The sequence below is a fragment of the Larus michahellis genome, chromosome 6 (genome assembly GCF_964199755.1).
Source record: "Larus michahellis chromosome 6, bLarMic1.1, whole genome shotgun sequence".
Taxonomy (NCBI): domain Eukaryota; kingdom Metazoa; phylum Chordata; class Aves; order Charadriiformes; family Laridae; genus Larus; species Larus michahellis.
Window position 1 is genome coordinate 5,390,441 of NC_133901.1, and position 13,866 is coordinate 5,404,306.

At 43.7% G+C, this 13,866-nt stretch overlaps 3 protein-coding genes across 10 annotated transcripts in view; 2 read left to right on the forward strand and 1 right to left on the reverse strand.

The window, feature by feature from the left end:
* The window catches only part of LRRC31 (leucine rich repeat containing 31), a 23,789-nt gene extending 11,785 nt beyond the window's left edge, over positions 1–12,004 (forward strand). The window contains exons 10-13 of one of the 2 annotated variants that reach the window (XM_074590974.1): positions 1,086–1,164; positions 1,661–2,043; positions 8,069–9,090; positions 11,884–12,004. In XM_074590974.1, coding sequence (XP_074447075.1) covers positions 1,086–1,164; positions 1,661–1,769 — 188 coding nt within the window. In that variant the 3' untranslated portion in view covers positions 1,770–2,043; positions 8,069–9,090; positions 11,884–12,004. Of the gene's footprint in view, positions 1–1,085; positions 3,437–8,068; positions 9,091–11,883 lie in introns of those variants that run through there. The other variant, XM_074590973.1, reaches the window with a different exon arrangement.
* LRRIQ4 (leucine rich repeats and IQ motif containing 4) lies at positions 5,730–10,322 on the reverse strand. Its single transcript, XM_074591637.1, is given in 11 exon segments — positions 5,730–5,803; positions 6,836–6,919; positions 6,922–7,064; positions 7,730–7,875; positions 8,194–8,246; positions 8,249–8,367; positions 9,267–9,428; positions 9,430–9,508; positions 9,511–9,677; positions 9,679–9,931; positions 9,934–10,322. Coding segments are annotated over 11 exon segments (1,662 nt in total). The 5' UTR covers positions 10,316–10,322.
* LRRC34 (leucine rich repeat containing 34) overlaps positions 10,322–13,866 on the forward strand; it is a 17,099-nt gene continuing 13,554 nt past the window's right edge. For 2 of the 7 annotated variants that reach the window (XM_074590975.1, XM_074590980.1), the window contains exons 1-4: positions 10,322–11,562; positions 11,884–12,005; positions 12,907–13,031; positions 13,183–13,247. In XM_074590975.1, the coding sequence (XP_074447076.1) occupies positions 11,890–12,005; positions 12,907–13,031; positions 13,183–13,247 (306 nt within the window). In that variant the 5' untranslated portion in view covers positions 10,322–11,562; positions 11,884–11,889. The remainder of the gene's footprint in view (positions 11,563–11,883; positions 12,006–12,906; positions 13,032–13,182; positions 13,248–13,866) is intronic. The other 5 variants (XM_074590978.1, XM_074590982.1, XM_074590977.1 and 2 more) reach the window with 3 other exon arrangements.

Below are 13,866 nucleotides of genomic sequence, written 5' to 3' on the forward strand. Positions count from 1 at the left end.
TAAATCAAACGAAAAGATGGAAAATACAGCAGTATTTTTCCCAGAAAGGGTTTTCATTTTGCGGAAGACTGTGTGACCTGTACATGCACAGTGCAAAAGCTGAAAAGGATGAAAATGCAAAGAGTCTTGTGGCAGTTTTATCTATTAATACAAAAAGGCAGCACTTAGAAAATGTAGGGTTTGCATCTGTTTTTTATATCAGATATTTAAAGCTCTGAGGGGTTTTATTTTGCTCGGTTGCTGGTTTTGGGTTCAGTAATTTATGGAAAATGTACGTGCTGACAGACAGTAATATGGGCACTACCAGCTCTCAGTCCATTAGGTGTGTTTCTGGAGTCAAACTATTATGGGAGAATTAAACCAGAAATATTTTAGCTCACCTCTTAGCAGCTGCTGAGAAATACTGGAAAATGGAAACCCAATGAAGGAATAAATTCTGGGATTCTTCTAAAAACCTGTTCACTTTATGATCAACTTTGCAATTCTGTGGGCCTGACTCATGGGTTTGAGTGCTTGAGATTGGCAATAGCTGTGTGACAGCTATTAAGGCCCTGTAATCTGAAGGCTGGTGAGATGAAGCCTGAATATTTTTGACTTTACAAACATCATCCTTGATGGGTGTCTCCTTTGCCAATCACACAATAAGGATCCCAGTTCCCTTTAGGGTACATTAGGCCCATTACCCTCCCACAGTGAGAGGTGGCTGTTGTAATCATGCAACCTCATCTAATTCTGCTTTCCTTTTTCTAAATCTCCCTGTAAAGCCTGTCTGCCTATTTTAATTGGCACTTGATATAACCTTCCAGCTGACTCAAAGGTTTTCAGGTTGCCATACAATTTTAACCTGATACTTCTGTTCCTTTTGAATTGCCTGTGTTTTAAATGTTGTACGCTCCTTCAGCTGTGATAAAACGATCTGAGATCAACAGCAAGTGTTTTTATGTTGCTGAGGAGTTGAATCTTGCTGTTGGACTGCTGAAAAGCCTTAAATAATATGGTATTAAAATACTACTCTTCTTACTTATAAGCTTTTAAGGCAATTGCCATGATGTGTTAGTTGTGTTTGTGTCTGTCATTTCTTGCAGCATTACTGGTGCAGGATGGCCATCTAGCCCGATTACGGAAGTTGGATTTGAGTTATAATAACAACATCTCTGACGAAGGGTGGGTCGTTTTCTGTCAAGGCTTAGCAGTGTTCAAAGAACTCTCAGAGCTGGATGTCAGCCTTCGCCCATCATCCTGCCGTGACTGTGGGATGTGGTTCAGTGAGTTGTTAGCGGCACTGACAAAGCTGCCTGCCTTGGCAGAGCTGGGGATGCAGAGATGGGTCCTTTCAGAAGCGCAGCAGAAGCAACTGGAAAGCTTTAATCGAGACAACAAAAGAAACATTCGTTTTGACTGTTGATGGAGGTTGAAGGTTTGTGGAAGGTCTTTCACAAGCAGCACACGAACCAAGTATTATGTGTTTCTGACTTAGAAGACTGCCCAGTTTTTAGCAGTCTCGTTGCATGAGAGCTCTTGAAATAGTTCCACAATGATATAGAACTGTTATTCAACCTTCTGCATGCGTAGATCATTCCATTTAATAACACATTCTTTCAGATTCTGTGGGCCATGCTTACACTAATGTATACGCTTTATCTTTGTGTTGTGAATACAGCAATGACTACTGTCAAAAGAGCAGTGATGATTTCAGATGGACACACTGCAGGTTTGCCAATGGAGGGAAGTGGCTGGCGTGTGCTAACAGAGGTGGGTGGGCAGTATGAATGTGGCCTCGTGTACATAAAAAAAATGCCTCTAATGTGAAAATGCTTGAAACCTTTAAGTTTTTAATTTTAGTTTCTTCTCCCCCCAAACTTTTGCCTCTTTGTGAATGCATTAAATCTACATAATTGTGAGATTTGGAAAGCATCCCGACAACTCAAGATTTTATATATGTCCAATAAGAATACAGAAGGAGCTGCTCTGCCTCTGCTGTGGTCCTGGATGCTATCTCATAGTGTAGATGAGTACTGTGTACAGAATCAGCATAAAGTCAAGGTAAGAAACAGTTGATTGGTGCCTTTGCAGGTCTCAGGAGCAAGGGAAATGCTGTGGTAGGTTAAATCAGAGATATGTCCTGCTGCCTTAGCAAAGATTTCAGATGCAGAGCAATCCATAAGGGATGCTCCTTCTCATTCTGAGCTGTTTCAGCCTTACCCAGACTGTGCTTTCTGTACAGACCCTTTTATGACATGCAGCACAAACCCAAACTTCCAAATCTAAAAGTCTGATCTAGAGCATATGAAAGCCAGTTGGAGTCCCCGCAGTGCCTTCATGTTTCCTGCATTCAGGATTAATTCATTAACCTTCACATCACCTTGTGACATAGGCAGTGGTCTTATCGTTACCCTAAAGATGAAGGGAATAAGCAAAGTTCACTATTCAAAGCCACCAGGCAGCTTCTAGCTAAGAGCAGAACACCCCACTCTGTGCCCAAAACTTGTTAGAAAAAGCACCAACTTGGAACACGTAAGTGGCTCCTGCTTTTTTTATTTGATCATTTCTTATTTTGTATTTTATTGTATTTGCTTACACAGAGCCAAATTCTGGCATAGTTACTCGTGTCGTGGAACATGTTAACCCACACGTGAGCTCAAAGACTGCAGTGGGATTATTCATTGGTAAGGTATTTTAGGAAGTAAAGATATTAGATCTGCCCACTGAGTGAGGAGTCTTAGGGAAATCCCGAGGCAGCTCGAGGGATAAAGTACTGCTCAATTAGCCCTGAGTATATCTACATGCTGCAGCAATCTCCTGGAGGAGAGGCACAACAGGATCATTCCATGGCACTTTCTGAACTTGATAGGACCCTGCTCAGCAAGTTCTCCCATGCAGATGCAGAACAATATTCACCTTTCAGTCCAGGTGACCCTTCCAACATCAGCTTCTGGCTGGTCAGGGTTATAACCAGCAGCTGCCCATGCTGTGCTGATACCTCTTTGTGGGAAAGCAATGGAAGATTGGCGAGGGGGATTGTAAATATGCTCAAGTGACTCGCACCTGGGGTGCTGGAAAACGCATATATCACACTAATTGTTATTCAGTCTCGGGTGCTTGCAAGAAAAACACTTGCACTTAGATAACATAAGTCTGTGATGGACTCAGGTACGCCTTATCCAGCTGCTTGAGAATCCTGGCCTGTTGTTGAAGAAGATCAAAGCACAGGGGGAAAACTATGCCTGTTTGAACCCTTTAAATACCAGCAAGAATAGGGAGTCCGCGCGCACTCTTGCTAACAAGGACTCTCTCGCTGCCAAGGACTCTGGCTAACAAGAACTCTCTCTCGCGCTGTGGTACCCGCGTCCCCTGCTTGCATGCCTCCGCCCGGGTGTTGCTTCGGAGATTCCCCGGTCTGTGAGGTATCGAAATTAAATTTGTTCTTTGCTTTGCATCCATGGTTTGTGGTTGTTCCTGCGTCCTGCCTGCATCGGCTCACACATTCTTGATGATTTCATCCATGATTTCATGTGAGGGTCTCTATGGACTTCTGGTTCCACTTTCAGTTGCACTTGAAAAGAGCACTTAGCTCCCCCAGCTCTGAGAAATGTGAGATGAACTGGAGTGTCTTGGTCAAAGGTAGCAGGGAATTGCTGCAGTGTGGGATCAGTTATTTTCTACAGGGATCCTCAACCTCTGAAATGAAGCAAAGAGCCCTTGCTTGGTACAGGTCTAACAAGACTTTCAAGCATTGACTCAAGCCAGGAGAGTTATTCTAATGCAGAAGTACCATCATCTCTGTTTAACAGCAGCACACCAACCTCTTCCCTTAATCGCTTGCCTTCCTGTGACTTTCCTCCTCAAATCTGCCTTTGGTCCAGCTGGGAAATTGATCCTTTATCTATTCTGTGAGAATCTCTCTGATTCACTCCTCTCCCACTTGAACCTCTCTCTCCAATTCAGTAAAGCAGCTGGCCCGTGTTTAAAGTCTGGTGTTTGTTGTAATTGTACTGACTGAACTGGACTTCAGTATTGGGGTTTCTTGCTGTGTCATACTTGGGTTCCTCATTCTCAGCTCCAGAGCACAGTATGGACCCACTGCTAGCAACCTTCTCTCGCTTTTCATGATCCCCTTCTCAGTCCTTTGCCCTGTCATTATTCTCTTGTACCTATTCTGCTAGTAAAAAGCTTTTGTTAAATCACTTGTATTGAATGTACTGTCTATCTGCTGCTCTTCCCAGAAATATCTCTCTTCCAGTGATTTCCTTGGTAGTCTCTGAATCATCCTTCTCTCTGTACCTCTTTGCCTTCACTTAGGGTGAAAAAATTTCATAGGACATCTCCAAACAATCCAAACAGCATCAGTTACCTGGTAAAATGGAAAACCAAAACTGAGCCATCCCACTTCCCTGCACTCCCAGTTCTCTCCTGCCAACAAGCATATTTCTGAGATTTCAGTATCAATCGATTCAAGAGGCAAACAGAAATAAGATCCACACCCTGGCTGCAGATGTAGCTGCAGCATTCAGAGAGCACTATCTGGAGGTGGAGCTCTAGGAAGAGCTGGGTCTCTGTGACCCTGCCTTCACCACCTCCTTCAGGATGCCACCACCTTCTCTGAGGCAACTCAGACAAAGGGAGGGACAGAAGGACTGCAGTTCCGACTAGACAATTAGACTAAATAAAGGGTTGTGCTCCCACCCACTCCTGCATTTTGAGTCTGCACAGTTCTGTGCTCTCTGCGCAGTGGCTGGTCCCAGTGCAGCTCTGTGCTTTACGTATGCTGCAAGTAAAACTCTGGAGGGTGTTAAGGAGTAACTGAGCAACACACAATAAAAACTAGACAAGGACATCAGATGTCTAGGACAAACCGCTATCTGTAAAGTGCTGTGGGAAGACATGGTTGCATATAAATTTGGCATGCTAGAATTATAGTAAGGAGTGTTTATCATGGTTCTTTTGAATAAGAAAGGTGTTATGACATGCCAGGACCCCAAATCATTGCAGAATATTGCATTCTGCAGACTCTCTGCTTTCAAATAAGCCTGTCGTACACAGGCGTTTTACAAACCGTCACCAAGCTATCTCAGAGATGAGCTGTAACACCAAGGATCTGACAGCTTGCAGCCATTCAAAATACTATAACTACAGATTGTCAAAACATCAGTGAACAGTTTTGCAAAAGTGTAGAGATACTTACAAAACAGCTTTTTACACCTCTGTAAGACAGGATGGTAATGCAGGTTCTGGTAGAAGTGCATATGTTCTGACTGCCTGGAATCCTCCTCCATATTTCCAAACAAGGTACTGATCATTTCTGAATGTAAAACTCAATAAATTACTGCTAGTAGGCGGGGCCCCAAATACTGTTTCATTTTAGATATGGCTGTACCTCAATGACTGGAAAACAGATTTCTAAGAATTGCATGTAAAATACTTTGGGATTCAGAAAGGAGAACACTTAATTGCACCAGATTCCTACAGATTAGATTAATTTCCAGTTAATCAGCTGCCTTTATGCTTGGACATAACACGCATTCAGAATGAGACATCTCAAGAATATTTCAAAATCTGCCTGACGCAGCTGGAGCCAATGTTGACAAAAATACAAAAAAAACCTCAAAAAATCATCTGTTTTCATTGTAACACTCATTGATTCAAATGCTTAATGATTCACTCGCTCATCTCTGCTCACATTTGCCCTTCTTGTAAATGAAAAGAGCTCTGTGCAGTTTACTGCCCAAATATCACTTTTTGGCTTTTAATCCTTTTACAGGCTTCTCCTTTCCCTTTCCTTTTCCTTTCTTTTTTTCGCTAGATTCTTAAGTGTCAAGAAAGGTCCAATCCCCTCCTAGTTCACCCTACACCACAAACTTTGGATCTGAAAAAGAGAGAAGAACAATCTGGTTACCTGGAGGAAAAGGGTAAAAGCAAACGGTCATGTGGAGCAGTGTTACTGGTGGATATTCTTGATGCAAAAAGTCAGGCACGTTGTGGTCTCCAAAAAACCCTTTTATTCTATCTTGTTTGCAGCTAAGATAGACTGCCAGCTGCTTGACTTTTCTTTTACTATGTGTTATGTTTTCCAAGAGGAATTTCTTACTAACACTGTAGTCCTCCAGACCCTTTGATTAGAGTAGTAAATGACTATGTCTACACATCTTTAAATGTCACCTTTTAGTTTAAAAGAACAATTTGGGAGAAACACATTGGTTCATGAAGAAATTACAGATATTACAGAAAGAGATGAATAATTTACGCTCAGAAGAATCAAAGACTGAGGATTTGCCTTTCCTTTCCTCTTGCCCTGTATTTTTTCTGAGCAAATTAATTCCATGGCCCACTGGTGATACAGGCTGACGTTCTTTTGGGAAAAAAACAACCAAACAAAAAGACATAAAAAATGTGTTTTGTTCCATGTGTTTGCCCAATGGATCTTCAACTATCTACAGTCAAAATGCAGTTAAGCAATGCCTTGGCTTAGAGGATCTGACCTGTTTCTAGACACACTAAACATTCCCCTTCCACTGGACAAGGAACTAAGGAGACCTCCATTGAAAGCGGTTAGGGCTGTTCTGTGCCTGCTGACTGTGACCTGGCAGAGCAGTAACAACCTTCTGGAATGCTTCTGAGTGATGCCGAGTGCTGTATTTCCTGATGGCTCCCTATATCCTACCTTAACGTGATCAATGATGGAAGTACTGCTCTGCCATAGCTGATGCAAATGGTTGTTTAAGAAATTTCAGATGTTTGGTTCTTCTGCAAAGCATCTATTACTAAACCCACAGCTTTGTATGTATATTGTGGTGGCTTTCTTAACACCCCTACCTTTAAGTTCATGGCCTTTTTATACCTTCCTTCCCAGAAGTATTCCCAGATGTCCCCTGACAGCACACTTCAGTCAGAAGGTCTGTCATAGGTTTCCCATCCACAAGACCAGCTCCAGCTGCTGAAGACTGTCTAAATCCTGGGGCAGCTGGGAGAGGTGATTATTCTTCTGAACGAACAGTTTTTGCAAACCTGAACACCCAAAAGCAAACAGCTGTAGCACAAAGAACAGGAATGATAGGGAGCATTCCTGCGTGCTCCCCATAAACAGCACATGGATTAAGCACAAACAATTCAGTCTGCGCATGTAATGAATGTGTGTATTGAACATCTCACCAGAGTGTTTCAAATTCAAAGTATCTTCTCCCAAATACAGAAGGATGGGACTCAGGCTCTCCTAGCAAAACATTTACTTCAGCAGGTGAAGACTATTCACCTGGCAGCCAGGTGGCCAAATGCAGCTTTCAAAAGTCCTGCTAATTGGCACACTAACAGTGCTAGTGAACTAAGCCACACAGAAATGCAATGAACTGGGGAAGATGGAAGGACTGGGCTGGGGAGCCCCCTCCCAGAGAGCTGGTTCCTCACCATTCCCCTGGAGTCACTGGTGCTGACCCTGCAGGTCTTCTCACATCAGGGGGTCTGCTTGGAGCTGAGCTCTGGGAAACACCCTTTTCCTTGGAATCCTGAGGTCGAGATGGGTCATGGGGCTGGGGGGGGTAGACTCCCTGTCCACTTGGCTTGGGCACAGCGCTTCCCACACCTTCCCAGTTCCTAACTTTTATCCTGTTTGGCTCCCTTACAATTCACAGGATGAGCCCTGAATGATGCGCTGCATTCCTTCTGTCCCTTCTCTCCCTCTTTCTTCCAAAATGCTTGCTGGTACTGGTGTCCTTAAGGCCACAAACACACAGACTATTTTTCACCGTGTATTTGGCATACAGAGTCTGGGAGCTGTTTAAGGAGGTTGTTGTGACAGCCAAGTATTTTCAAGTGAGTCAATGAGCCGATGGTTGCGAGCGGGTACTCCAGGGAATTATTCTCCGTATGCAGTTCTTTCAGATTCTGGAAAATATGTGCATAACTTTTAATAATGAAAGGATTTTTCCTTAGCTTGATATATAATCAACATACAGAGAATATCAGTAAAGTGCAGAAGTTAAGTTTATAAACTGAGTTACCCTTGGGTGACTACGAAACACGGAGAGACAACATGAGTTTCAAACACTGAATTTTGATATTATTCCTATTTTCACAGTCCTGGCCTCGTGCTGCACCTAAAAAGATTAGAGGAACCTTCAGTCCTGCATTTGGGAGCAGCTGAAGTCCATGGAAGTGCCATGCCGCAGCAGACCAAGATCTTCCCCCTTCCATTGCTCCTACCTGCAATTTGCTGATGTCTTCTGGCAGACTTGTGAATTTAATTCCTTTATCTTTCCCAGGCATAATCTCTCTAATGACTCCAGGAGAAAGATTTCGTTTGGAAAGATACTGAATTGGTTTTCAGACAGGCTAAGACATTTCAAATTTGTCAGTTCTTTCACCTCCACAGGTATCCAGACACAGTCATTAAGAAGATACGTTATGTCAATTAAACAGTAATCTTTGGGATTTTGTTTTTAGGGAAAAATCTCCGAGAAAATGCTGTGGAGCCTCATTACTGTTGATGGATGAATACAGAATATTCTGCTCGTTAATACAACATTATACCTCACAGTATGGTGGAAATTTTGGCAAAAAAAAATCCATGTTGTTTCCTCTGCTGGAAAGATTTCTCATGGGGTTAATTTTATTTCTTAGTAGAAACATTAGTCTGCTTCTTCATTTCCTTTGTAGGCACAGTGCAGGGGAGAATGATTTAAATGAATGAAACCTGAAAGTGATTCTTTTGCATAAATTACTTCTTCTGTAAATGTAACCTTCCAGAAGAAAATTGCACAAGGAGAATCTCCTTGGAAAAGAAGCATTGCATTATATAAAAAGGAAGGTGTATTCTGAGCCCTAAAATGAGTATGTCCAGGAATACTGTTACACTTATAATAGCACAGCTTTAGGCTACATAATTGTTCATTATCAAATGAGCAGCAAATGTTAATGGTCTTAAAGGCATTAACAATATCACATGCATTTTTAAATTGCCCTCTGCTCTGCTTCATTGTGTGGCGTATTGATTCTATGCAAATGCAGCTCTTATTCTCCAGTGTACACAGAAAAAAAAGATGCAGAAAGACCGAAGCAGTCCCTCCAGTCGGCGTTTCATCTTTACGATTCAACACAAAGGTCAGTGTTTCCATGTTCTTGCTTTTTTCTCCCTGCCTGAACAATCAGAAGTCAGTGACAATGTGTAACCCAGGCTCCGGTGTATTCCTGGTGGAACACGCCTTCTCAAGTTGTAATGAAGAACTTAGATTTTGCAAAACGGAGGTATCAATTAAATAAATCTGAAAACAAATACCTCCTGTATCTGACAGTTATCCAGGGGCAGTATCTCAAGATTTCTCATAGAGCGTATTCCTTTAGGAATCTCGTCAAAGCAGTTTTCACTCAGATGCAGTATCCTGACACTGGTTAATCTGGTGAAGGACCTGGGTACTGTGCGCAGCCTGGTGTTCCTCATCAACATGGGAAAGGGACGGCCAGGAGCAGATCTGATGTAGGAACTTCTCCAGGCTGTTAGCAGAGAGTCTGAGTACTCTCAGAGATTCTTCAAACCTTGGGGAAGGTTGTGCAGGAGAGTATGAGACAGATCCAGCACAGCCAGCTTCTGGCAGTGTTGCAGTGTAGGAGGAATGGAGGATAAGTTATTAAAAGCTAAAAATAGCTTAACTAAGTTTGTCAAAAAGCCTACCTCTTCTGGGATGAGACTGATTCTGTTCCAGATCTGTTGTATCTAAATTAGCAATATGACAAAGCTCCTTGGGAAAATTTCCAAATCTATTTTTCTGGAGGTAAATTTCCTTGAGTTTTGGCAGGTTCACTATTTCTTTAGGCAGACACTTGAGATTATTGTCAGAAAGGCCAAGCAGTTCAACATGATGGAGATATTCACAGTTCTGCACTGGGGTTTCGTGCAAGTTTGTTTTATAGAGCCAGAGCTGACGCAGGGACTGCAACTTGCTAAGCTCAGAAGATATTCCGGCTTCCCCGGTTCTTCGCATATGTCCTGTATGTGATTCTGATCCAGGCAGAGGACCTTCATGTGCCTCAGGCAATTGATGTCTCTGGGGATGCTTACAATTGGGTTCTTTTCCATGTGCAGCTCTTCCAGATATTCTAGACTCAAGACTCCTGCCAAAATGGTTCACAGTTGCTTGTTGGCTAAATCAGTGAAAAATATCTTGTCTGTGATGTGCGAGGGAGAAAAAGCTTCGTTCTCTGGCACTTCACCCACTGGTGTTTCTTGTGCAGTCTGATCATGGTCATCCTCAAAACCAACAGGGTCACCTGTGGGGCAATGAGTGTCCCCTGCGCTGACCTCCTCCTGGCTCTGCTGAGATTCAGCCATCTCTGCTCCTTATCTTTAATTTCAGAAGAGAAAAAAGTTAAAAATCAATCGTACTCAAAGACCTTCTTATGCTAAATAAATACTGGCAGAATTCAGCTTTCAGGGACAAGTTCTAGCCTCAGTTGTACCCCTGCTTGTGCTCATTGAGATCAAATCCTGCAGTACGTACCGCAGGACCATATCTTTGAATCCCTGAGCATCCTGAAGTACCCCAACAGCCAAATTTGGAGGGGGACCTTGTGAAGTCAGAGGAGCTGGATGAAGCAACCTCCTTGAGTATTGAAAGCCTGTACTTACTAACAGTGACTGAGATCTGTCTTCAGCTACATTGATCGTAAAGCTGCAAGAGTCTTATTGTAAAAAGGTGGCACCTTCTTCTATAACACTTAGTGGTTTCTGAGCCAGAGAGATGCCAGCAAAACTGATATTTGATAACCCTTGAAATTGTGGTATTGCTGATAGCGAAAGAGTGAGAGGTGGAAAGGGGCGACTACCTGACCAACCTCTGGTGTCGGGACAGAAGAAACATTTCAGCTGGCATTTAAGGAACGATAAGAGAGATAGTGGAGGTCAGGAGGCAGCTGTCAGTCATCTCCTGCTGACACCCTTTTCTCTGCTGCCATAACCGTGCCGGGAGGACGTCATGTTTCCAGAGATGGGCAGTTTCCAGGTGCCACCAGGATGAGGAGGAAGAACTGAGCGATCGCCATGGAGACAGACCACTGCTGGGCCTCCCAGTCTAATTCAGATGTTGCACGAGGGTGTTTTCTTCTTCTTTGGCTGCGAGTTCAGTACTGGGGTGCGAGCACCACACGCTGTGGGACAGGAGAGTGTGCGATCCCAGCCCACCCCCTCCTGCGTACAAGGGCAGTAATGAAGTGGCTAGAAGGATTTATTTGGTGGAAAAGAGCAGCACAGGCACCTTTGAAGTAGCTGCTAATCCGTGTAACCATGGAAATTTTGGCAAAGGCTCCTCAGAGACCGCGAGCAGGCCACTAAACAAATACTCTGGGGAGGCCAGGCACCACAGACGCAGCGTGGCCTCCTGCCAGGGCCCTGGGCTGGGCCTGGCCACCTCCGCCCGCTCCCTCTTGGTGGAGGGCCTGGGACGCCCTCCTTGGAAACGGGCTCCGTGACCACACGTTATTGACCATGGAGCAGCCCGGCTTGGCCGCGGGGCAGAGCTCGGCCCTGGGCCAGTCACTGTGGGTTGACGTGAGGAGAAGGTGCGGGCATTGATCACTCAGGTAGGCATGCGGAGGTCGGGGGCACAGCTGCTTTACGGGGAAAAAGGACCTGCCTGTATGAATATTAATTCTCTGCTAGCTCAGATCCTGTGTGGTGGCAGATCAGAAACACTTCCACAGTTCCTCATTTTTTTCCTGGAGCTTTTCCTCTCTGTCTGGTATCTCTCTGTTATTCTTGTGTGGCATACCAAGAGTTGTAACCCTTTTCAGACCAAGCCCATTTTTATTGTTATGCAGAGCCCAGCACAACAGCGCGTGGGCCCATGGAGATGTTGCTAGGCTGCGGTAACGCTGCAGCAACGCTTCCTTTTTGTTTTCCAGCAGGTCATGTCAGAGCGTCCAGATCTTCACCAGCACTACTTGCGGGCCTGCCAAAACTTGGGCCAACCTGAACACCCCTTCATTGCTCGTGTGCTTCAAGAAACAGATAAAAATGATAAAATGTAAGGAAATAATGAAGAGCGTGTTTCAGATGCTTCTGAAAGCCTTTGACAAGATAGCAGGACAAGGCATTGAACAATGAGAAAGTTAAAGCAGTTTCAGGCTTAAACACAAATCATATTTAGCATTTACTGCTGTAGTTCTGGTTTGACTCATCTTGACATCATCTTGGCAGAAGTTTGTAGCTATATATCCCTTCTGGGCAGCTTTACAAGCAATGAAATAAAAAAAAAGAGAAAAATGTACAGGATGGTGCCTTTGTGTCCCTTAAAGAAGCCAAAACCAGTGTCTAGTCATCCTAACTCCCTTCCCTTTGTCTCGCTCCTGTTTAAAAAGCCTCAGCTGCATCCAGTTAGCTTCCAGCTGGTAATGCTTCCCTGAACGTCTCTGAATCCTGCCAAAGTATTAACCACCCAAATTCTCTCTCATTATGTGGCTAGGTAGGGCTTCCTCTCATGGATGCTCCTGGGATCAAAGTTAATTGTCCTTTGGAGAGAAAACTTGAGAAAATACAGCGTAGTGAAATGGTTTGTGTTAGGTTTTGATCCTGAGGGAAGGACAGAGTAAATAAAGGGAACAAGTAAAAAGGAGATGATGAGGTAACCTCCAGGATAGTCTTTATTTCCATCTGCCTTCCCCTCATCTTGCTTCTTCCTGCTTTCTGTGCATGTGTGCTAAGCGTGGTCTTGCAGCTGTGCAGTGTCTTCAGAATATCAAAAAGGACAGTGCTGAGGTACAGCTTGAACCGCGTCGCCTGGCATGGTGTTACCAAAGGCAGCAGCAGCTAACTGCGCGCAAACACTTCAGCGAGGGCAAGCATGGATACTCTCCTTACCTGGAGAGAGAATTAATTTTTCTGTATCGTTTTACTTCTCCCCGTGTGCTTACATTTTTGTGTTACAGCAGATGCGCAAAAGGGATCACATTAAAAATAGCTGGAAATAATCATCTAGTGCCTGTGCAGAGGGTTACAGATGGCGACCTTCAAGTTCTTGCCTCTGTCTTACACAACACCGTGTATGTCACAGGTAAGCTTTTTTCATGTATGTTTGGCATCGCTGTGCTAGTATAAGAAAACATAAGCAGACTTGATTTCAGCCTTAATTCATCTCTATTTCTTTTTGTTTAGAGATCAGTTAATTGTAGATACGCATCTGTCACATTCTTCATCTTTTTCAGGTTTGGATCTTCGGTATAACGTATTGACTGATGCTGGAGCAAAGCACGTGGCAACATTCCTCCAGGTGCCAAAATGATGTTTATCATTCAGCAACTTGTAATTTATTTGTCTAATATAATATTTATGTGTAGTAAATTGGAGATGAGAATGTATTTGTTTGGCAAAATTCCATTAATTTTGACTTTCACATCCAAATCCATCCCACTAGAATCTCAGATTGTATTGTCTGGGGAGATTTTTAATTTCTGGTAGAAAATCATTTGACATTTGGCTAGGATGTGATGATGAAAGAACAGCGGAATAAACTGTGGGGCTTTTAGGGTCACAGTTCAATTCAACAAAGGAGATAATGGTAGTGTTGGGTGTGCCAGGGCCTTTGTTTCTCAGTTAGCCTTTTTGTAGGTCTAAACACAGGAAACTTTAATGCTGCCTTTCTGTCATTGTAAGCACCAGAATACGGACAGAAAATGGTGGGTTGATGCTCAGTGCTTGTGGTCCTGGAGCTCAGGGAGGGCCATTAAGGTCACAAAATGCCCAGAGGTCTGCATCTGAGCTTGACCACCGGCCTCGTTTGGCCATGCTGAGCATGTGGGCTCCTAGGTGGTTTCTGTAAGCCCCACGAGGACCCACATACTACATGTTTTTCTGCCTTTCCATCATCGTCTGATATACTTTGGCATTCT